This window comes from Laccaria bicolor, genomic scaffold (genome assembly GCF_000143565.1).
Source record: "Laccaria bicolor S238N-H82 LACBIscaffold_35 genomic scaffold, whole genome shotgun sequence".
NCBI lineage: Eukaryota > Fungi > Basidiomycota > Agaricomycetes > Agaricales > Hydnangiaceae > Laccaria > Laccaria bicolor.
In genome coordinates this window covers 104,013-127,499 of record NW_001889906.1, presented here as the reverse complement: position 1 = coordinate 127,499, position 23,487 = coordinate 104,013, and the positions used below count along the sequence as shown (strand labels likewise).

General features: G+C 48.4%; 6 protein-coding genes across 6 annotated transcripts; 4 read left to right on the top strand and 2 right to left on the bottom strand.

The window, feature by feature from the left end:
- Nucleotides 1-346: 346 nt before the first annotated feature.
- On the top strand, nucleotides 347-1,764 carry LACBIDRAFT_185929 (uncharacterized protein). The gene is made up of 4 exons (XM_001886071.1): nucleotides 347-504; nucleotides 565-653; nucleotides 709-805; nucleotides 865-1,764. The coding sequence occupies exons 1-4, from the start codon at nucleotides 350-352 to the stop codon at nucleotides 1,472-1,474; spliced, it is 951 nt and encodes a 316-aa protein (XP_001886106.1). The 5' UTR covers nucleotides 347-349; the 3' UTR covers nucleotides 1,475-1,764.
- A 384-nt stretch (nucleotides 1,765-2,148) lies between these two features.
- Nucleotides 2,149-4,205, top strand: LACBIDRAFT_331622 (uncharacterized protein; the record flags this gene model as incomplete). The annotated part of the gene is made up of 8 exons (XM_001886070.1): nucleotides 2,149-2,189; nucleotides 2,245-2,549; nucleotides 2,606-2,737; nucleotides 2,790-2,932; nucleotides 3,158-3,322; nucleotides 3,376-3,679; nucleotides 3,734-3,761; nucleotides 3,869-4,205. The coding sequence occupies 8 exons, from the start codon at nucleotides 2,149-2,151 to the stop codon at nucleotides 4,203-4,205; spliced, it is 1,455 nt and encodes a 484-aa protein (XP_001886105.1).
- Nucleotides 4,206-5,824: 1,619 nt separating this feature from the next.
- On the bottom strand, nucleotides 5,825-6,647 carry LACBIDRAFT_307395 (uncharacterized protein; the record flags this gene model as incomplete). The annotated part of the gene is made up of 4 exons (XM_001885974.1): nucleotides 5,825-5,872; nucleotides 5,936-5,995; nucleotides 6,052-6,108; nucleotides 6,165-6,647. The coding sequence occupies 4 exons, from the start codon at nucleotides 6,645-6,647 to the stop codon at nucleotides 5,825-5,827; spliced, it is 648 nt and encodes a 215-aa protein (XP_001886009.1).
- Nucleotides 6,648-9,503: 2,856 nt separating this feature from the next.
- LACBIDRAFT_331620 (uncharacterized protein) lies at nucleotides 9,504-10,423 on the bottom strand (the record flags this gene model as incomplete). The annotated part of the gene is made up of 6 exons (XM_001885973.1): nucleotides 9,504-9,510; nucleotides 9,619-9,690; nucleotides 9,746-9,827; nucleotides 10,041-10,095; nucleotides 10,158-10,236; nucleotides 10,350-10,423. Coding segments are annotated over 6 exons (369 nt in total), but the record flags the coding sequence as incomplete, so codon positions are not given.
- Nucleotides 10,424-10,687: 264 nt separating this feature from the next.
- On the top strand, nucleotides 10,688-11,613 carry LACBIDRAFT_191564 (uncharacterized protein). Its single transcript, XM_001886069.1, has 6 exons — nucleotides 10,688-10,795; nucleotides 10,855-10,926; nucleotides 10,979-11,049; nucleotides 11,104-11,183; nucleotides 11,255-11,384; nucleotides 11,444-11,613. The coding sequence occupies exons 1-6, from the start codon at nucleotides 10,724-10,726 to the stop codon at nucleotides 11,484-11,486; spliced, it is 468 nt and encodes a 155-aa protein (XP_001886104.1). The 5' UTR covers nucleotides 10,688-10,723; the 3' UTR covers nucleotides 11,487-11,613.
- Nucleotides 11,614-19,741: 8,128 nt separating this feature from the next.
- Nucleotides 19,742-23,141, top strand: LACBIDRAFT_307391 (uncharacterized protein; the record flags this gene model as incomplete). The annotated part of the gene is made up of 12 exons (XM_001886068.1): nucleotides 19,742-20,250; nucleotides 20,305-20,436; nucleotides 20,486-20,980; nucleotides 21,039-21,057; nucleotides 21,107-21,185; nucleotides 21,238-21,451; nucleotides 21,521-21,694; nucleotides 21,743-21,821; nucleotides 21,874-22,036; nucleotides 22,091-22,359; nucleotides 22,412-22,880; nucleotides 22,939-23,141. The coding sequence occupies 12 exons, from the start codon at nucleotides 19,742-19,744 to the stop codon at nucleotides 23,139-23,141; spliced, it is 2,805 nt and encodes a 934-aa protein (XP_001886103.1).
- Between the last annotated feature and the right edge of the window lie 346 nt (nucleotides 23,142-23,487).

The following is a 23,487-nucleotide window of genomic DNA, read 5'->3' as shown; positions in this document are numbered from 1 at the left end:
CAGCCGAGAAGAATGGAAACCCTTGGTTGGCACGTTGCGGCCTTACTTCGCCTTGAGCCGCTTTAAAAAGCGATTGTTTTGCTTGGGGTGGTTATCTTTGACTACTGCCCATCTCTCTCTAACTGCAGGCAGCTTCTCGCTTGCTCTTGTGCTTGGATTTTTTCACGACCTTCATCTTGGTGCTGGAACACCTCTCCCTCTTTTGCGCTAGACCTTCTTCCTTCACTAATCTTTGTCTACTTGACCTCTTAACGATCCGAGCTATGCTTCCCCCACGAGCCAGTGAGTGTCTTCGTCGTTCCAGGTGACGAATGTAGTTGCTGATTCATTTTTTTTTGCAGTTACTTTTATGGGCTTGAACGCCGTACGCGTTCTCAGTCTCGTTTCCCTCATCCTCGTCTTTTCGAGCACGATCTACGTCATGGTCACCAACGTCAAGGCTGTCAACTACTTTGAAGCCAACAAGGTCAACGCTACAGACCTTGTTGATTGCGATTACATCGAGTGAGTCATGCCAGTCTTTTTTTTTCTCTTGTTCGTGTGCTGATTGCTCGTTGTAATAAGAGGAAGCACGGTGCCCAACCAGCCCGCTGGCGTCTTCTGGGCTGTGGTTGCTAGTCTTCTAATCATCTTCCAGACCATCATTCTTTTCCGTGCGTGATTTTATTTTATTTTTTGAAAAGAAACTGACAACTCGTTTACATACAGTTTCCGAAGTCAGCTGGCCCATGTCTTTCTTTGACCGCTTCTTCCCCGTCCTGGGATCCGGGTTTGGTCTCGGCGCTTTGGGAATCTTCCAATGCCTGTCAGAACATTTCCCCCTTCTCAGTGTTTCGCCTGCCAACTCACATATGCCCAATCCAGAATCTCAACCCAAATCCTCTCTCACCACGTAGATGACTTCACCCTCGTCTCTGCCTTCTTCCTTTTCGCCATCGGATGCCTGAACATGCTTCTCGGGCTCATCTTCCGCGAATCCGCGAAACACAAACGATCCATTAGAGGCTGGCGCGCAGAGGCCAAAGGCATCCTCCCCACCGCCTCTGACAAACGGCCCGTATTCGTCAACGCCACACCTTCCTCCATCTCGAGCATGTTCTCCAACAACGAGAAGGCTCCTCAGGACGCTGGACTTGATTACAGCACTTCCTGGAGGAGCACGCATAAGCAGGGGTATGGGTTTGGTAGACAGGGCGAGAAAGCTGCGGGATTGAGGGACTTTATTCTGCAGAAGCCAGAAGAGAGTTTGCCGAGGTATATGACGCCTACGCCTCTCCCTCAGAAACAGGCGAACCTGTCGAGGTCGGCGACGAGCGTTTCGTCAACTTCGAGCTTTTCGTCGCCTTATCGGGAGAGCAGGCAGACCCAGGACCAGGAGTATGAGGCGCCAGAGACGCCTGAGGCTGTGAGTGGTGGTGAATATAGGTCGGGGACGCCGGTTCGGTTTTTCAAGTCGAGCAATACTGCTTTGTGATTCTGAATGAAGAAGGCCCCCTTGGATGGATTTAGCGAGACCTCTCAAAACTTAAAACTGGACTGGACTTCCTCATTTACAACACCTATTGGACTCTAGATGAAAACGAACTTTAGGCTGGCCGACGATGGCTGACCCTCCATTTACATTTGCTTTTACATGCGCTTCTTACTGTACATATCGTCCTAATGGTCGACTCTCCCGACGCTCTTCGAGTTGTAGCACTGGTTTTCTTATATTTTATTTGTATCATAGTGTATCTATATGATGAAAAAGGATTGATTGAAAGACATCTCCGCAAAGCGCTTGGAAGGTCGAGGAAGCAGTGGACAAGTAGCAGCAAATTCATGTTCTTTCCGAGCCACCACTTTGTTGCGTTCCATTTTCATCCAGTCCTCCAAAATGATGGCTCTAAGCTCTCATTGGAACTGGTGCCTTGGACATGCCATTCTGACGCGACACTGCCCAAACCATCACCCGCGTTGAATAACAAGCAAGTCCGGACCCCAAGTGATACCTTCTACTAGCGTCTTTTCCCCCTCCTCATTTGCCAAAGATGTATCTTCGTCTTGCTTCTAGAATGCCTCCGATCTCACATAAACGCGCAAAAGCAACATTCACTCCCAAAGCACTAATGAATGTAAGCTTTGTTTTATGGAATCACTGGTTGCAAAATGCTCAATTCAGCTGGCCACAGACGAAATATTGCCGGAATGTGAATGAACACTTGAAGTCGTCAAATCTATGGATGAGTTTCTCCTCTTCAATAGTTCATCTGGAAGCAAGGGAGACGACGACGATCGACGCCTTTGGAAGTCGTGTCTCACTGGACTTTGCTTGGTTGGGTTTATGACCCACTTCTGTTTCCGCCGGTACCAACTTATGGATGCGTTCGCTCTCGAAATCTTAGAAGATGCAAAGTCCTGGAATTGGCCTATCGTAAAGCGCATCCAAAAAGCTCTATTTCCAAATTTGCTATCGTGTTTGATCAAGGAGTCTCAAGCCTTCGGTGGTACGGTGCTGGATCAGTTCTGGGAATCGGTTAGAAAATGCGATGACAGGCTCAAGGATAATAGTGCGTCACATTCTTCTGCTTCAACAAGAACGTCAAGGTCTGACTTTTGTGAACAGTTGAAAATGTCACCTCTGTTCCGCCGGGTCAGGCATCAGCAATGCTGTTTGCGGGGGTGAACAGAGAAGACATCAACCTAAATCCAATATTTGAGATGGCAGCTGAGTATTTTACACATCTCGCTGTTGTATGTACGCATTTGGTGATTTTCTGATGGGCACCTCATAACTGATTTCGTCATAGTTTTGAACCCAGGAGGACCTCAAGCAGGGCCCAGCACGCCAGACTCAGTCAATGACATTATATCGATGGAGACGAACCAACTGCTCGCTTTGGCTATACATGGGGGGTTAAGAACGCGAAAGCAAGAAGCCCTCAAACGTTTGGTACGCTTTAACGTGGTATCATCTCCCACAGCTCTGACAGACAGTATTGCGGTACAGGCTTTCGAGCGTGATGGTACACGATGTGTGATGACCGGGGTGAAGTTCAGTGAGCTCCCCACTGACACTAACTTCACACCTATTCTGGACCATATAATCCCAAACTCGATCCATGGCAAAGTCTCTGCTATTATTATAATGGCACCCATTTATTGACATGCTCTCCAGCCGGATACCCTAGAATGTCTTGCCAAGTTTGCCGGTGAACTGGCTAGGGATCTTGTCTTGAGATATATGACTGGTATTGGAAATGTTGCAAATTTTCAAACCGACGCACACTCGTGGCGTAATAAGTTGCGATGGGGAATTGAAGCTCGAGAAGAAGGAGGAAATGTACGTGCCTGAAGCTCTCTGCAACATGATGGACTTTTAACTCCTTAGTTCAGGTGAAGTACATCTACAGGAGGGTTCCTTACTCTTCCGACACTGGCCCAGCAGGGATCAGTTTGCGAGACGGTGACGAAATCCGCTTCGGGGGTGGTACCAAGGGGGTGAGGCTTGGAAAAGGACCAATTCCCCTACTCTGCAATGTTCAACTTGCTGTGGCTCGTGTTTTGCACATGAGCGGAGCTGCAGAGGCGGTTATGCAGCTGAAGCAGGATTCTGATGATTCTGATACCCCTCATGCATATGTTGCCTCTGACTACTTTCTGGAAATTCTAGATGCAAAGTTACTCCTCCAGAGTATTCGTGTGTAATCGTTATTTAGACATTGTGCTTGCCCATAGTTATACTTGAGTACAGACCGTTTCGTGCCAATGCCTGGAACAAAGTAAGCCGTTGACCTCTTCCCGTATTCCTGAGCACCAAAGTGGCCAACATGACGGCCTATTACCGCATTGGACACCAACGGTCAACATGTGATATCCAATTCTCAAGCATGGAATGGAGCAATGCTTGTGATCCCTCGCCTAAGACGGACTCGGAAAAAGCAAAGTGGAGGTCTAGAAGACGAGAACCCGACCGCCCCAAGTACGCAACAAGTCGGTCAATCAGAATCCGTTTTGGCAGTTCAGAAACGTTGTACCGAAAGTTGGACTTTAGGGATTGGAAGGACAAGGCGACGGCACGCCATTGCCTACAAACATGTGAGATGGTGATTTCTATGAGAGGGTTTTCTGGAATCCTCTCAATAAATGACGCTTCATGGGCCAGCTCGAACATGCGGCACATTATTTCGATAGGAAGGTTCAAGATGAGCGCTGTCTTGTTGTAGAGCGCTTCATATTCGGCTTGAGTTTGGAATTTTGTGGAGTTCTTCCCTCTAATTGAAGTTTCTCTATTTTTTCTGCGAGCTCGCGAGGTTTCCTTTCCCTGGACAGGTCGTCTGAGCGGACAGTTGACATTGGGGCTGTGATCACCAATTAAATGGAAATTGAGGATGAGGGGAATACGTTTATGCCGGAACGACTTTGGACAATGTTCAAGTTGAAAGCAAGTTGGCGCAAGACGACACTTTGTATGTGTATGTTTTCCACCCTTTCCTCCTGCCTTCATCTCTCAGAAACTTGTATTTTATCCAAGCCTGGCAAACGACCAAGACTCGCGACGGTTCCGTTCCATTCGGTAGTTCAGTGGAGGCAGAAGCAATAACCATTCAATCATTACAGCCAGCGAAGTACTGAACACTCACCACTAAGAAAAGGTCACGTCACGGAATTGGAGTCATAATGCATTGGGCCCCCAACGAGCCCCCAACGGCCTGTCCCAGCCTCTCTGAGCCCTCTCCGCCAACCTAGTTGCCGGGCCAACCCTGGACCTATCTCAGCGTCGTCTGTAGAATATTCCCGGAATTAAGGGTTACGTACTCTCACTATGAGTCATCCGTGTAACTAATGACTCGATTTCAACCAGTCTCATCGCACAAGCTGCGTTACTTCACCTTGATACCATCCCCAATACCTACCGGAAGCCCAGACTGGTCAATTCTTCAAGACCGCCCAGGGCGCTCAAGGTCATCGGCGATTTGGCGACGTCCCCCGTCGGGTGTGATCTGGGCGAAGGGGATGGTCTCTCTTTGCCATTCGGCTTGGTTGGCCAACCTCTGCACTCCTCTTCCTTTCAATTCAGCGACAAACAAAGTGCCTCAGACCTTTAAATTTAATTTGGAACGAAAATATGATCATCATTGTTCAGACTCAAATCAACACAGTGCAGGAGATGAAGAACGCCAACTTGAAGAAACAGGGACATTCAACCATTGCAAAAGGGCACAGGCAGCGTGATGTGAAGGACAAGAATTTGCAAGCATTGTTCGAAGACCATACTGTGCATACAGCAACGATGACCACTCAAAAATGACCGCAAGCTCATCTGTATAATCGTCCGAATTCAACCTCATGCTGCAATGAGTGAACTATCCAATTCTCGCGCTGAAGACCTTCAAGATCTCGACCAAATTGGTTGTAGCAAGGCGTTTCGTTCGATCTAACCAGCTGACTGTCAGTTGATTGATGAGTGAGTGAGTGAGTATTCACGCCGATTGCAATATCCCCTTCGTCAAATCGACGATACCGAACGACGTCTTAGTTTTCAGCAAACAAGAAGCAGGATATAACGCGGCATCCAGCGCGGCTCAAGACACCTCAAGAATGTTCAATGCGACAAATTGCTAGTTGATTGCAAGCGGGTAGTCCGAAATTATGGTAAAGATGTGAGTAAACGAACGTGAGGGCTAGATCTTCTGAGGACAACAATGACAACGATGACGAGGTGAGATAGCAAGCGAAAAGAACAAGATAGCAAAATGTGGGGCACTGTCGGCACACCCCCATGCTCAAGTTTAAACGAACACGAAGACCAAGCCCCAAGTCCACCTTTGACTTATGCAAGAAGTTATTTGCGTCCCAAGCCCTTGATTTTGCAGAACATCATCAACCGGCGCTGAAAACGGTATGATAAGTATGTTGTCATGACGTTGAACGGATCTACATAACCAAGACGTACCCAAAAGGATCGCTTCGTATCCGCCTTCTCTTCAAAAAGGGTCGCAGTGTCTTGCTCGTGCTGGATGAACGGCGAAGTAAGCACTCGAAGGTAGACAAGATCACGAAAAAACTGACTGAATACTCGCACTTGTAGACGATATAGCCCGTCGGTGTTCGCACGTCAATGGTGTCCTGCAAGTAAAAGGCTCAGCACAAAGTTCAATATAGCTTCAAAAGTCGGAGCTTACCATGAGACCGTCGTCGCGTGGGCTAAAAAGAGGGATTTGAATCTCGCGGCTCTGTGCTTGTTGGTAATCTCTGAGAACAGTCGAGCCGCTACTCGAAGTCAGAACGACAGTGAGGGAAGGTAAAAGGAGCTGTGAGAGAGCCATTTCTGTTGTAGATATAGGATGTTTGTATAGCAAAGGGTAGAGGTACGAAAAAAAAAACTGGTAGCGGGGTGGGAGGAAGTGGAGAGAGGAAGTGGTGGGGTTGTGATAAGAAACCGAAGAGCAACAAAAGGTATGACAGGGTTTTTTATACCGCCTCTTTTTAGAGTGCAGAGGCCCAGATCGGAGGCGACCGATCACGTAGACGGCCAACTCAGAAATTCGAGGCACTAATTGGGCGCTGTGGCATTTAAAACTGTCCCTGGCGAGCCCTGTCTCATTAGCTTGGAAATTTGCCTTCGCCTGGCAATTCACTTCATCCAGATTTGAATTGGGATACATGGGCGGTGGCGAGCTGGGGAAGGAAGCAGTTTAGATATAGGTGGGTGGAGGCTGGTCTTCAAGCTCGAGGCTGGCTAAGAAAGGCAGACCTGAACGGCAAAATTGTGTGAGAGAAAATCAACATTCGTTGGGATCAACACCAACTAACCTGCGAACGATCCAACATCCGTAGTCCATATGACCGCCAATATTTCAGGCCTTCTAGACATGGTTCAGAGGGTGGGTGAGTGACCTAGAATCTTTGAAGAAGCTGATCGAGCTGGGATCCAGGATAACGTCCCAAATCTGCATGCTTTAACAACCTGGTGGACTGTCCGCCGATTCCGGTTATTTTCTCCCTGACCGACTAGCCATGAAGTTGCCGTTAACGAAACTGGATAGGGAAGCTTCCATGCATTGACCAATGCTACAGCCGTGCGTCGGTTGGGTTTCAAGACAAGGCGGAAACAACGGTCTGGCGTCAACTGATGATCGAGCACAACACGTCTGCATGAATAGAGGACCTCCTTTCTGGACGTGGCCGGCGACGATTACAACCAAATCACGGCTGCAGGTCTCTCTTGATTATAGCCATGCTCGGAACCTCAGCCATACATCCGCTACTCAGAACTTTCTGAGGAAAGGTGGCAGCGAAAGTCGATCATAAACGAGAGGACAATTGGCCGACGCTGGCAATTCGCAAATCGCAGCCATAAAAAGGTTTCAAATTCAAATATCCCCCGGGGAACCAAGCAATGAAACATAGCTCAGAGGCATCTGTTCGAGGGAGCGAGATTGAGATCGCTTTCCCGATCTCGGGGTGGGTTGGTAGACAATATTTCCAGGGAAGGCGCCCAAAGTCAAGCTGAGAATGGACCACAATTCCTGGATAAGCGAATCACCACAAGAGGCCGTCCCACATGCCATTGAACAAGCATAGAGCAAAAAAAACAATCTCCATTCCGGGTCTGACAAGAAAATCGGGTGAGACAGCTGCATGCATCACTCCTTCAGCTCTATTCCTTGAAAATTCAGGCTAACCGTGGTCTAGATGTGGCTTCCAATCAATGACCTCGTTAAGGGATATAGCAGCCGCCCCCGTCGAAAGCAGCTCAAGATGTTGGATCTGCCGCATCGGGTGAATCGGATCGGGAGCCAAAGACTGCTGTGGATCGCGACTCCTGTGTATTGATCCATTGGGTTCCCATGGACATGTGGGCGGCGTCAAACGACCTTCAAATAATGGACGTGGATACGACGAGGGTGAGGTCGGAGTGAAAATGGCTACCAAAGTGGAGAGCAGATGGAAGCTTGAAAAGTGACATTCCGCAACCTCGATCTCTGAATAATTTCCGACACACGCAGTTTCCGCCCGAGGGCGCAAGTATATGAATTTCCACCTTCAAGGCTGGGGCGAACATTCCGATTTAAGGTGGCCAACGACGTCCTCATACGTTAGGTCCTCTGTAAGTTCCACAATCTTTTTTGGAGTCTCATGAAGCTAAGAAACATGTAAGGCATTGAAACGAGAGAGAAGACCAATCAACCTTGGCCTTCCTTGGCCCTTCCCCGATACCACCCCTCTTCTAAGTTCTTCGACGCAGCCCGGACTCTCCCAGGTTTTCAAAGTCCTTTCTTGCTAACGTTTATCAACTTTTGAATATGAGGAAATTCAAATTGGGTACTGGAAATCCGGGTTTGACGCTATGTGTTGCGTGCGTATGCCACATGGTAAGGGCGTGAACAGAATTTGTGTGACTGTTTGGCTGCTCGCACCTCCCTTCAACACGGCCCTATAGTCCCAAGCACCTTCTTGATAACCATGGTTGCTTTCCGGACTTGTCGTCCAATATTATGGTCAGCCGGGAGTGATTATGACTTTTTTCCCTGGCGTTGTGGCTTTGCAACTGCTCTCTGTAAAGCAGAGGCCAACAACCTTTTCGACCTTCGTGCCTCGGAATATTCCAACAGCGCCCTTCTTTTTGCCGCATTTCTTCGCATTCGTGAATCATATAAAAACACAGTACGGTCTGTCTGCAGAATGCACACCTTCAGTCTGCTAATTATTATTCAGCTGGCCCAACATTGAACACTCGCAATGACCCATCGACCTCTTTTGTCAAGATGTTTTAGAAGTAATGGAAGCTTTTTCAAAAGCGGTCATAAGTATATCTAGGTACCGCGCTCACTCACCCAACAGTCATCAGTGGTCCCCTACTCTGGGTCCATATCGTTGGAAAATATCAAGGAGGGCCTAGGACCTTAAGGATATGAACAAATCGACCGAGTCTATTTGGCCACCATACAAGTGCAGGTCCTATCTGGACTGTGGCCGTTGGCATTTATTCAAGGTTTTCTTCTGGCTGGGAGCCAAATGACAGTCTGTTAGAGACCCCGTATTGGTTGTCCTGGTATCTTCGGCTCTCCAACTAAAAATCTTGAAGGTGGATTTCTGCATTTTTTTCTGGACACTCCCACCGCGGATGTTCGCTTTGCCTTTCCTCCTAAGTTAGTCATAGTATCAAGGCTGAATTCAAGTGAGTGTTAGAAACACTGTTGTGTTCAAGAGTTCCTCTACAATGGCGTACAACTCTAATACGTATGCGTGAATTGTTGATTCCTCGTTCGTTTCGCGATGCCAGTATAGATCTGATTCTCAAGACTCAAATTTCCCTTGAGCTCCGCGAACAATGGGCTGCTCCGAGACTGATTTTTCTCTCTTATCGGAGTGCAGTCCAAAGTCAATCAAACATCCTCACACCAGTCTAGCCCCAGTATCCACAATTCTGTGCGTAAATTGTTTTATTCATTTTTATTATTACCGAAACATGACTTCGTTCATTTTCCAAGGTTAGACCAATCTAGTATCCGTCTCATTTAATGCCTGAGGTGATAGTCAGTATCAACTGTTTTAAAAATGAAATCAAGGTTCTCACCGTTCCTGAATCATGGTCAACATGAAGTCAGACGCCGAAGAAATCAAAGCACATACCTTTGTTTTGCTCTTTGCAAGTGGAAAAGGGCGACTTGCATATGCAGGTTTAGGCTCTGGTTGAGGGTGAGGCTGAATGGCACGCAAAATTAAGTGCGTAGGTCAGTGTAAGAGACCGTTTACACACACCGCCTGGACGGGATTCTGAACTGGAATAGGGGGCAAGGGCCGAGGGGCAGGAGGAGGGGGATTTGAATTTTGACGAGGGGCTATGCGCGTGTCTTAGGCTAAGGTATGTCATTTGCAAGGTCAGCGATCGCTCAATAAGTTGAAGATTTCCTGTACTTTTCATCTTATGTTTCAAGTAAGGTGGAATTAGAATCATAATTGGGCAAAAAAATAACCCCGCGTGCGATGAGCCAGGACTTCCCCAGCTCTCGTGTCTCCAGATCCTCGGCGCCACTGCGAGGGTGAAAATCAACATTGGAGCAAAAGCGCGATTTTCGAGGGATCAGTCAAAGAGTCTCCGCGTCTGTGCTGAAATGAAAATCGTTGAGTTTCATGGGATGGGGTGGAAATAACGGACGCGATGTACCTACCGTTGGGAGTGCCGTTCCGAGGTACACTTGGGACAAAACCAGAAGAATTGCAGCGAAGTTGGGGGGATGGAATTGATCGCTGGAAGGTTCAATAGGCGACGTAGAATTTAATCAAGAACTAAAGACCAGCTTTACATGTCGGATAAAAAAGCTGGGTGAGTTCCAAAGCAAGCTGACCGAAATCGTGCTCACCACTTCGATGATGGGATTTCAGCACCAGGCTGGGGGGGCAAGAGTGTTGTTAAGGGCGACTCCTCCTCATTGCACTGCATTCATGGGTAACTTTTGTACTTCATCTAAACGGCGTCTTGGTGGTGATGTCAATCATCATCAAGAAACCAACTTCATTGGCCGTGCTACTTGAAGCAGATGGTGAACACGAATTTGGGTCAATTGGAATCGAGAGTTCGGAAATCTAGAGGAGTGACGTCACGCCACTACAATCTGTAACGGCACGGGACAGCTTACATAGCCGTGACAGTCGCGAGCTGGTAGACTCGGCACTGACGTTGTTCAACACTTTTTTAACTTTCACCTCTCCATCAACTGTGGTCTTAGGAGTCGCTATGGATTCAGTGGTTTTGGAAACAAACTTGGGAGATGTTCAATTAGAGCTCTATTGGGATCACGCACCGCGAGTCAGTCACCACACCCAACTACCGTTCGATGTATTTCTGATCCATCGCATTTACAACAGACGTGCAAGAACTTTGCAGAACTGGCGAAACGAGGGTATTACAATGGTGTCGTATTTCATCGCGTTATTGCCGTATGTCTGATTTCTAATTCGCCAGACCGATTCTAATACCATGCACGAACAGGATTTCATGATTCAAGGCGGTGATCCAACGGGAACAGGCAGAGGAGGAACTAGCATCTACGGGCAGAAATTGTATTTTCTTGTTCTCCCCCAATTTTCGTGTTATTTTGTTGACTTATCTGACAGTGAAGATGAAATTCACCCAGACCTGAGATTCACGGGTGCTGGTATCCTCGCAATGGCCAATTCAGGTCCGAATACCAACGGTCAGTGTGGCTTAATAGCATTGAATTCGAACCGACCATTGATTCTTTCCCATGTGGTATCACTTTCAAAGGATCGCAATTCTTCATAACTCTTGGCCCTACGCCTTATCTCGACAACAAGCACACTATCTTTGGGCGGGTTAGCTCAGGAATGCGTGTCGTACAACGACTCGGCGCTGTGGCAGTTGATGCGCAAGATCGGTCTGTCCCCTTTATCCCCAATCTCATCCCAAATTGACGCTGACTCTGGCGTTTTCCAGGCCTAAAGAAGATATCAAAATTTATAAAGGTCGTGTGGTTTGACTCTGAAAACTCAGAGAGCTCCTCTTGGAGCACCACTTGACACAATGTAGCTACATTCTCGGCGTTCTCCACCACACTCATCAATCTCTGTACCTCTTGTAGCTTTATAATGAACTTGGTTGTGGTTAACGTGTGGCCTGTAAGACTTCAAATTTTAAAGAGGCGCTTGCAACTATAAGCTCTCCAATTTCCTTCCATCTCGTTCTCTCACTGGGTCTGACGCCCACACGCCCACAAAATGACTGATAGTACCATGTATTTGTGCTTTTGCAGATAATTGTAACAATTGAGGTGACCGGATCGAGAGCGAGAGTGAGATTACAATACTACGTATGAGGAGTATCATATGTCATGAGGTGAGGCAGATGAAAGACACAGAGAAAGAAAGGAATAATGGTTCATCAATGCAGGCCGTCAAAGGCCAATTCTATTAGTTGCTCATAGTCTGCGGGTTAAAGGTCGCCGAGGTCGTGTTGGTGTTTCGTTATTGTCAGGTAGTTGACCAATCAATAGTGCTGTTGATGGCCCACCAGAGGAAGGATGGAGATGTGGTCGTCGAGAGAGGCCTCTCGGCCGGCTGTTATGGGTATGCGTGGTCCTTGTTGTGGTAACCGTAGTTGTAGGGGCCCATCGAGATGCTTCTACACCCATCGGTTCGGTATCAGAATCCCCCTGGATGTCTATGTCCACATCGTCATCTTCGCGACGAGGGTGGTGACGAGGCTGGAGCTCCACTTTAATTTCGACAGATTCAGATTCGGAAGGGATAAGATCTTGATCCATAGCATTGATATCGGCTTGTTCCTGGTCGTCGTTATCCTCCTCGATTTCAGTCATCCGCTTAATCCTCTTTGTGAATTCGTCTTCGTCTTCTTCCGCATCACTGAAGCCGTCTTCATCGTACAACCCCCCAGGGGGCTCCCCAAGCCACTCTTCGTCCTCCTCATTACCAAAGTCCCACACATCAAGGACAGTTGCGTCATTCCTGTTACTTGCCGCAACACACCAGCGTCCTTCAAAAACGACCTGCCAGACTCCGGTAATGCCAGTCAGGAGGTCTCTGACGACTGCGCCGTCTCGAATGTTCCACATCTTGAGGTTGCCGTCCGAGCCACTGAGAACCTTGAACTCGTCATGTTGGAAACATGTAATGGCTCCTGTGTGAGCCGCGAGTGTATGTCGAAGGTCACCAGTGTCGGGATCCCAAATCCGAAGGGTGGAATCAGCAGCTGCGGACACAAGATACGAAGGTGACAAGCCAAGGAGTCCGACCAGTGACGTATGGCCTGTCAATGTATGTTGACATTGACCTGTTTGAAGATTCCAGACACGGACAGTTCCATCCATGGAACCAGAACAAGCCTGATTGCGTCCTAAGTCCAGAACAACGCTGTACACTGAAAGAGGGTCAGCGTCAAACAAGACAAAAGTGAAAAGTATGCTACCTTTCTGAGTATGGCCAACCAAAACCCACCGACAAGCGCCAGTAATGATGTCCCAGATGCGTACAGTACAATCGTAGCTGCCCGAGACGAGGGTTCTACCCCGAGCGGCCAAAGCTCTAACGGCATGGTCATGCCCTTCCAAATGCAGTCTATGGTAGGGGTTTTCGTCAGCGTCCTGTTGATCACTGATTAGCAACTGGCTTTAGAAAGTGGCTAAAAGCACATACGCAAACGTCTGCGGGGTCTACCTCTGTTTCCTCGGGACCAAAGCACCGATACTCAGCTTCTCCTGGTTTGGGTAGAGTCCACACCCTGAGGGAGTGATCTCTACTACCTGTCACAATTAAAGGCCGTTTGGGCCACTTTTCTCGTGTGACAATCCCGCTGTCATGTTCAACATCGACGAATTCAGGTTTCACGATGGCAAGACACCGGACAGTACTTGTGTGTCCACCAAATACATGCGTGCACTTGCCCGTCGAAAGGTCCCATATTCGCACAGTCCGGTCCGTGGACCCGCTGACCAAGGTGTCTTTGCTAGCTGCCAGAGCCCAGACGCCACCTTCATGACCTTCAAGTGAACGAAGCAGCTCTCCAGTATCCGGGGAATAGACGTGGATAGAATGGTCATCTGAAGCGGAGATGATGCGGCCATGAGAGAAGATGAGACATGTGACGACCGCAGAGCCATGTGCGGGGAACGATACGTGTTTGGGTTCTGGGTTGTTAACCCAACGTGTCCGTGTTAAGTGTCTGGATTTAAAAAGAATCTTGTAAGGATGCGGCAACGGCAGATGGTCGGGAATAGAAGTTTGGGATCGTTGTGCGTGTCGTCGGCGTGCATAGATCGAAGTGGCAAATGCGTTCTCAGACTCCCCCCCAAACCAAATCTTTGTGCTTTTGAGCAAGTCACGCCATAGAACGGGATCAGAATCGATGATTGCCCGCCATGACTTTGAAACACGCGAAGCGCGTGCTAGTGTGGGATATGGGAGGTAGCTCAGGATGTGTGATACCAACTCGGGTGGTAATAACGTTAGAAAATCGCGTGCCAGAGTTGGCGTTAGGACGGAATGGAGGGTACGGAGAACAGGAAGCGGGGAGTGGCGTAAGAGCGTCAATAGGAAATGCGATTGCAATGGAGGTGGAAGGCTTGTGAAGTGAGCTAGCAATGATGGCAAAGCCAGCAGCGTCGTCAAAGACAAGTCCGGCTGTAAGGGGGCTTGCGGTAGAGGCGAGGACGCCCCACTTGGCGGCGCAGATGGCCAGATCGTCTCTGGTGGCGGCGAGCCATGTGGTGACGGCAAGGGTGAAGGGGGGGCAGCTGCATTGACGGTGGATATCTGTGGAAGGGGAGTAGCCCTTGCTTTCTTTCGTGGGGGAATCGTTGTATTGGTTATTTCAACGCCCTCCATCATGTTGTCCGCGTTATGTGCCCTCTTCTTCCCATAACGCTCAACAGCTTCCGTCAGGCCCACAACGTTCGAGTCTTCAACCTCTTCATCTCGCTTCAACATACGCCAGCCAACACCCCCCACGGCCTCCTGCTCTTCTTGCATTTCATCATCACCACCCTCACCATCAGCACGAAATGTGGCGCGTGCACCGTTCGGAAACACGAGTGGAAAGTGCCTCAAAGATTTGGGCAAATTTGCATGGAGCAGTGGGTAGTTCTTGGGGTCTTTTGGTGAAGATGGTGGTGGCAGAGATGGTAGTTGAATTGGCGCGTATGTTGTCGTTGTGGTCGTTGTCGTTATTACTCTGCACAGTGGGTTGGTGAGTGGCCTTCGCGAGGACAAAAATGAAAGATACTAACTTTGTTGTGCTCACTGAAGGCTGGAGAACGAGGAAAGGCCTGCTGGCGCTCATTGTGTTAGAGATGTGGAAGAAAGACAGGAGAGTTCAAGAGGGAACAGCAACCTCGGCGTCGGAGTTGACAACAGTCAACAACTATCAACATCGCGGCCACTGTCCCTTCCTTGTGCCCTTGCATCATGGCCTGGCCCCTTGTTCTTGCTTGCTTCAAGCTTGCCTCCTTGTTCTCTAACCAGCCGGATACATTGCTCTGATGAAGTATCCTTCTCTGATGTTCTTGTAATTCTGTTCGGCCTTTCGTCGGCAAGGACTCCCGGGGAGCACCTCGGTCGGCAAGCGAGAGGCCACGAAAATAGATGCGCATATGGCTTTCATACTTGCTAATTGCTCTGGCTCTGAAGGGATTTGCGGCGTCGTCCAAGATGCTAAGGTGGATGCTGAAACAAGAATATGCAAAGGACGGGTCCCATTCTACCCCAACGTCACATTTACTAGAAACGTACTTGCGCCATAAAAGCCACGAAGCTGCTGGAGAGAAGCAGGAGTACGTACTGCTGTTCTGCAAGCGGACTGACGAGACCGCCGTTCAGCCAGTTTAATTCACTGCTGGCTCAGAAATTGCCTCTGCTCCTTCCTCTTGACGTACATCTGGAAGGCTTCTAACCACGTTCCACCTGCTGTCTCTGGCGTCCACATGTCTGTGCCACTCTTCACCGTGTAGTCTCGCATTCAGATGGCGATATTATGTCCGCCTTTCGGACTTCACTCTATTTTCGCGGCCGACCAAGTTCCGATGGACCTTTTACTTCGTTCATTGGTCTGTTCTTCAACGTGTAGAGTTATCGTGTGTTCCAATGCTACAAATATGTCTTTGTTCACTATCGGAGAACTTGAAGGCGGCCAGCGCCCATGCACCTGCCATCAATTTTACAGAAAACTTCAACAACTCCCTGAATGACAAAACGAATTTGCACCCGTACACTGCAGTCGACAGAGGCCGCCTTGTGTGAATGGCTTGGCATTAGTCCGCAGCTACTGCTACATCACAATCGTCTTCAAACTCTCATCACCCGTTGGCGGCCGTCATGCTTGTCAAATGTCGGAGCGTCTTTGTGGATGCTCATTGTTTCACAATTCTTGACGCGTCATGGCTGATCTCATTCACCAATGCGCCTATACCGGTCTGTCGATCCAAGGTCGATCCTCCCACTCAACCTTTGACGTTATCATCGATGTGGTTTTTGGTGACCGCCGATTCAAGCGTGAAAAGTTCTCCTGCCCATATCGCATTGACTAGATGCGCGATTCCCAAGGAGTCTCCGTGACTCTCGTAGCGCATCTTCACTCGCACCCTCAGTGAGAGCGCTGATCGGTCTTTTGGGAAAGAAGCGCGTCCCACATGCTTCAGTGGTGATGATTGGTTCCAACTAATATTCTGTAGGATAACATTCCTCGATACCATCGAAATGTCGAGAAACCTCGGTCCGCATGTCATGAGACAGCGCACTCTGGGATGTCCTGCGATAACGTTTCAGCTGATGCGCACGATAAACCACAGTTTCAGTCGAGTGTCTACATCTACAATCTCCCCGTTGTCTTCGGATTCTGATTGTGCTGCTTGCTAATAGTAATGCCAGTGTGCGATTATATCTTTCCACAAGACGTTTCCTGTGAAAACGATGTACCTTTTTTTGACAAACAATGACTATTTCCAACTGACACTCTAAAATCTGTAACCTTTGCTGCCTTGGGCTCTAGACGACATCGCGGGCTTATCTCTTTCAGATACAATCGAACATGTATAGTGATCCAAGCGCAATCCTCATGTCGTGTGAGGTGATAGTACTAAATTAGAAAACCGTCATGATCAAGAGCCTTATTTTCCACCCCTTCAAACAACAGTGTTTAACAAGGGAACGAGGCAGTGAATGTCCTGATTGAGGTTTTTTTGTCAAAAATGTCTCTGGCTCCCTTCTTGGGCTAACGGTAGTTTCAATTGATGTCAAAATATGACCACTCGACGGAAACGCCGCTGGGTGTCAACATGCGTTGACGTCGAAGCGTGCCTTGGTCCTTCTGTCAGCAAACATATGCATCACCTGAGTATAGCGCAGGGTCTCCCACTCGATGCACTCATCCTTATCGACGATCGTGCATTCCGCCATTCGCAACTCTGATATCTTTATCCACAGCCCAAGCATCATCGTCGCCTGTAAAAAAGTCCGCTCGAGAATCAAGTGAATGAATCGGCCCCGATAGGCCAGTGAAGTAAGTATTCGAATATAATCGAAAGAGAGGAGAATGTAGAAAAATACTATTAGCGTTTAAACATCTTCATTAACAAGATCTCCAAGAGGGAGATCTCGATTCGTTCACGTAACTCACAGATGAGAGACAAGAGCGAGAGCGAGAATAACGAGCGATGCGATCCCATCGCGCACCGTGAGGTTAATTCTCGGCCTCGGCTCGACCACAAGTCTCTCGAGTCGGCTATGTTAGATTTTACAATGCTTACCCCGCTCGACATGATCGATCGTGGGTGTCGTAAAGTGCTATAAATACCCCCGTCCCCGCGTTGCTAGGTCGATGCCGTAAACGATAAAAGTTACTCGAGGGGAAGGCAGCATTTTGGATCTGTTTGCGAGAATTTAAGGAAAGTAATCAGTCGCAACGTTCTTGCAGAGCCGATGGATGAGAAAGGTGAATCGACGCTTGGAGCACCTCTAAGGAACGCCAGTAAGGAACGAAAGGATGAGACTGCTGAGTTTATTATAGAAAGGTAGTTTCTTGCCGTGGGGGTTAGATAACCCTGTCTAGCTTGGCTTGAGGCACAACGTGCGTCGTAGCCCGCAGCGGCTTCGACTTGCGTGCACGAGTGCGAGTGGTCACGAGAATTTAGGCCACGAGATCTAATAACCCCAGGAAATTGTAGGCGGTGAAAATGGGAGGTGAGAATAGTTTCGTTCTGCCACAAAGATCGATATCATTAACCATCAGGAACGCGTGTAGATAACAGCTATGGAGTCCGACACTCGCCTTGATTAAAGAACAGGATATATGTTTGTATAGGGGAAAAAACAATTTTTAGCAGCTGCGATGAAAACGTGTAAGAAAAAAAGCCTTAAGCATTCCAAACGGTCGTGAAAGGCGACTCTTGCGGTAATCCAGTCGCAGCCGCGTGCGCATCGGAAGAGATGATCGTACTTGGTCAGATATGGAGAACAATTGCTGTGGGAAGTCTGTCTTTTGTCGAAGTAAAACGACTGCTTTCCTTCCAAATCGCATCGATCCATAAATCTGGTGGAGTCCCCGCAGCCTACGGAGCCATCATAATTTCTAAAGAAAACGAGGATCCATCGCCATTTTATGCATGGCAAGAGGTCACTGACATCAAGGCACCACACAAGGATTGGGCGGAGAGAGGCTGCGGAAAATTTGACAGCGGCCTAACACATTATTCGGTGGAGTACAGGCAAACAGTCAGCGTTGGTTCCCAAAGGAGGACAAGTTCTTCACCAGTTTTTACGCAACAGTTGGTGTCTATTTTGACTGTGGTGGGATCTTCAGGGTCGTCAAGTTACGGCAGCGCAAGACTTATCCCAACTCAGTAGTATTTCGAGAGATCAAGGATTCAATGCTTACCTCGTTGTCCTTATCTTGATAAAACTCATGTGACCTGGGTGAGCACTGTGTAAAGTTGAAACACATAGTGGCGATGCGTTAAAATGACTGTAAAATGCTGGTTGATAAGTCACACGACCAGGGAAAGCAATTAAAGATAAAATTGGGAAGTAAGCAGGCCGCCGAGCTGCATTTCCCTCTGGCAGGGGAACGGAATCGTATCATAATTCGATTACGACCTGGCAAATGCAGTGAGAAGTGGTGCCTTGCTCTAGATCTTGATATAGTGGAAGTACTTGACATCTCACTGTCACCGTTGTATAGTGGAGGAGAAAGAGAATGTGTATAGTCTTCTGACGTCGATTTCACCTTTCGTCAAAAAGTCAATTGGCCAATTAGGATGCAAGGCGGTAGAATAGGCGAAAGTCACATCTGTGAGCGGCTTCATTCTTGTCGGTGTTGGGAAGAAGCCCAGTGAGGGACATCTGCAGGCTTCGACCAGCAGGTTATTTGTGATGGCATTTGATCGGGGGCAAAACCATTGACTTACCGAGCTTCTGTATCTGAAAAAAAAACCAATGCAAAACAAGGCTCGGGGCTAAGTAGTATGACAGCCGTCATTGGTCGAATGTCGAGAGATTTACCAAAAAGCCGCTGAATCACTGGTCAATTAGGGATTGACTGGACAAAAAAGTCGTGCGAAGGCGAAGCAGTTTCAGCACCAATCCACGGCAACGTTGGTTGCAAGATAAGTAGTAAACCGCCCGCAGTTCCGTGCCTACTAACCCTTTCGATCTGAAGCGTGGTATCAATCTAAAAAAATATCGTACGAAAGCCTCTATCATTTTGCGAAAAATTTCAGTAGACGCAGACTCTCTGGAGAAAAAAGGCGGTTCAGTAGAGATAGAAAAGAGGGATGAACGTGACCGTAACTTTCGTGACTGGACGGGAGAGGCATGTGACCTCAACGTCTCTTTCCCTCGACCGTGGTATTGCACTTAAATTTCATTCAAATCACTGTGTTGCGGCTTGCCCACATCTTTTCTCTCCGGTGGCGGATTTTTAGACTGCGTGGGCGTTCTACGGATTCTTGGTTAGTGTTTTCTCAGGCCCGAACTTCTCCTTTCGACCGTGTTTTTCGCTCCGACATATATCGTAAGTCTTTTCCATGCTCACAGCTGTTTCCTTACTTTGGTTGTCAGATCTCAAAGCTCATTCTGCCCCGTATAACTCCAAAAAAGGTCTCATCTCTTCCACGCGTGAGTCTCACGATGCTCTTGCTTTAAAGGATCTTCAGAATAGTTGCCCTCACCCCGCTGCCGAGGGTCATTCTCCTCACAGTTGGGAAGCGAGGCTCGCTTTCATTCTATCCTCATGCATATTGAAATGTCCCCATCTCACTTTGCTTATTCCTCATATTACTCTCCTGATCCACAACATTTCTCAGCCTTGACCTATCCTGAACTCATTCATCTTCCCCCCGACCAGGACTACTCAGATTATACAATGCCGCACCAGGATCAGTCTACTTCTCACTCAATGCACCCACCGACGTCGTCTTCAATTCCAATCGATCCATCACTTGGTCTCTATCCGCCATATTACTCCAACTACCAACAACCTCCGCACCATCTCCCGCACCATCTATCTTTGCTTCCCAACTATTCCTCTCCATCATCTCAAGGCTCGGATACTATTGGAACTCCACCAACGGAGCATGTCTATCCTTCGTCATCAAACAGTAAAAGGCCCTCCTCGTCGCTATCAAACCATACTATGAGTGCCAGCAGAAAGAAAGCGCGGAAGGACGACGAATCAGATCAGGGTCACAGCCCATCAGCTGAGAAAGAGGAAACCAAGGCCAAGCCTACTAGGGGGTCACGGTCAATGCTGCTCTTATCTATTTTTGACAACCTTATCTCACACGTTTCCATCAGTGCATGTACTGTTTGCAGGCGCTTGAAGATGAAGTGCGTTGGCGCCGAGCAGGGTCCTCCGTGCAAGCGCTGCTTGTCCGGAAACCATGAGTGTATATTTGAAGAATCCAATCGCGGGAAGCGTTCTTCGAAGTGATTTTGATCGCCCTCTTTACCTGATCACTACTTATTTGCTCTCCAGGAAACATGAACTGTTGACAAGGTCGATCCGTAGGGTTGAGCGAACCCTGGAGACTGTTTTGCGCTCGATTGGTAACCCCAGTATTGAATCTGGCATGGTTTCAAGGTCCCCTTCACCCTCGGCACAGACGACAAACACCCAAGCGTTGATGGCTGCCTCGCCGTCGCCGCCTCCTCAGACCTCTTTCCCACCTCAGCATCAGCAACCTTCAGGCTCGCCCAAACTGCATTCCCTTCCCGATAATTCATTGAATCCCTTAGGATTGCTCGCCGAAGCTAGTCTTGCCAACCGCAGAGCACAGGCGTATCCGAGCGGCATGGTTGCGAGGGGATCAGATCCCGGTGAAAACCCAAAGATGGGCGTTGCAAGCGACAATTACTTCAAACCTGGCCCGATGACGATCTTGCCGCTTCGACGACTGTATATTGAGCGTCAAGTACAACCCGAAATGCTTAGTTTCGTAACAACTGCCGAAGTAGTTGCATTATTCGACATGTGAGTATCGTATCTTCATCGCAGTTGACCTTGCTCAATTTTCTTCGTCTTGCCTCAGTTACTTTGATCACATCAACGTAAGTGTAGCTGTTTTGCGACGAAACTCCCCTCATTTCGTCTGCGCAGATGCATTGTAGCCTTCTTGATCGAAACTTCCACACTCCAGCACTGGTTTGCTCTCGCTCACCTTTCCTCCTAACGACCAGTAAGCAGTTTCTCCTTTTCTTCATCCTTAGTATCTCCTGACCTAGGTGCAGTTTGTTCCATTGCGAGCAAATTCTACACTGAAAAACCGGATTTACATCCTCGACTCACTGAGCTGGCCAAAAAGCTCGCATTCAGCGTTCCCGCGAGAGGCTACAAGTCGCTTGAAATCGTGCAAGCATACCTGCTTCTTTCCTTATGGGGTTGCGGTGCTGTTGAACGGTACGAACAGGACAAGACGTGGCTTCTTTTGGGAATGGCCATAAGGTGGGGATTTTCTGGACTCCTGGTCTGGTAAAAGTCAACTCCCACCGACACCTATCATTTTTTCATCAGGATGGGGACCGATCTCAACTTACACCGAAAGACGGCTGTGATCAGTCAAGATACACCAGAAGGCAAAGCTCGTGACGTCGAGGTGCATAACCGGGAACGGACTTGGATTCTGTGCTTTTGTCTCGATCGAAGCTTTAGCGCCCAGATGGGAAAGCCAAATTCGATCAAGGAAGAGTGAGTCGACGAGTGCTGATCAGTACCACCATTTTAACCTTGCCTTAGTTGCATTATTCGCAATGCAACCAAATCGTGTCGCTCTCCAGTCGCAATTCCGTCAGATGTCTCTCTTGTAGGATATCTGGTATGTTGTCTGCTCTGGTCGATCGTCGCAAATACTTAAGGGCTTCTTTTAGGAATTGCAGCGGATCCTTTCGAGAAGCCTCGATTTCTTGTACAGCGGCACAGATTCCCCCTCTGGCCTGCAAATTAATTGTGATTACTTGCTCATTATCAAGACCTTCGAGACCCAAGTTTTGGCTTGGAGACAGCAATGGGTTACGGAGCGGTTCGCCAACGGTTCGTATGCCTGCCTTCATCTCACGCCCTACTCTCACGCAATCTGCACTACAGGAGGAGACGGAAGCAGAGCAACGGAGTACAAAAAGAAGATTTCTCAATTCTACTTCAACTATGCGATGCTTGTTCTGAATTCTTTTGGCTTGCAAGACGCACTAGACCGCTCGCCCTTGAATATTGGACATTTCTTCGCTCGTGTCCACTCGTCTGCAATGGCGTGCGCCACCATCGTCCGCGATGAGCTTGGGCCTAGTGGCTTCATGAAGTTCTCGCCAGATTCGCATTTTGTTCAGACGTCTTATGCTGTCTTGAGTTTGTTGAAGGTATATTCCCCGTTGATCCTTGATATGGGTTATTGCTCATTGACAAAATAAGTTGGTAAGACCCGAATTTCAAGCTTTCCTTGATAACGAGAGGAACACCTTGACACTGGTCAACGAAGTCGCCGATGTACTTGACAACATCGCGGCCAACCCTCTCCACACACCCGCCCTTTACAGTGGCTTCCTTCGCGCTCTCATTTCTGCCAAGCTGGACAACTCTGCTTCTGCGTCCACCAACAGCGACGAAAAACAATCTTCTCAAGTACAGCCGCAGTTCCAACAGTTGGATCACGATCGGGGGAACCCGATTCGTGGTGACCTTCCTGCTTATTCGTCGAGCTACGGGCAGGATGCTTCACTTCTCCTGAACGAGTTCCAGTTCGACAGCGAAATGGGTCCTGTTGCGGACATATCCACATTCCCGCCAACAATGGCTCCCAATCCTTCGGAAGATATGATGAACGGTCTTACCATGGAAAATATTCTGAGTAGCGGCTTCTGGGACAGCATGCTCGTTCCAGGTAAGCCATGATTCCTCTTCATTGCACTACTTTCGATTTTCATTCTACTTTGATTTAGGGTATAATAGCATGGACGGCCTCAGTGGGGGCTTCGTATTTGGCGCCGGTGGCAGTGGTTTGATTACCCCACGCTTCGGGGCATCCCCTGCGCAGTCAGGCACGAACACTCCTGCCAGAGGAGGCGGGGCGGGTGCGCTGACACAAAATATCATCAATGCTGCATTCAATAGCATGCAGAATAACGTCAAAATAGATACATAATTGCAATTAGAAGTTCTCCCCCACTGTAGTTGTATATCCATGCCATTGGCTCGCCCTTTTTTCCCTATATTAGTTGTGATGTATCCTACTTATTGCGTATAGGTTATCTCTGCTGTATTGGAACCCCAAAATTCGTCTTGGCGACAATCACTTCGGATCTACTATAATTTATGGGCTGCGCATATACGGAAATCTGATTCTCTATGATTCAACTGAGGCCACGATCAGCCTCAGTATCTTGGACACGTTCATGTCCGAACGGAGTTTAGGGGTTTCACAAGACCTTGCTCGAAAATCATCATCACATTGGCGCCATTCACTTTTGGACATTTCGAGTGGCATTCAA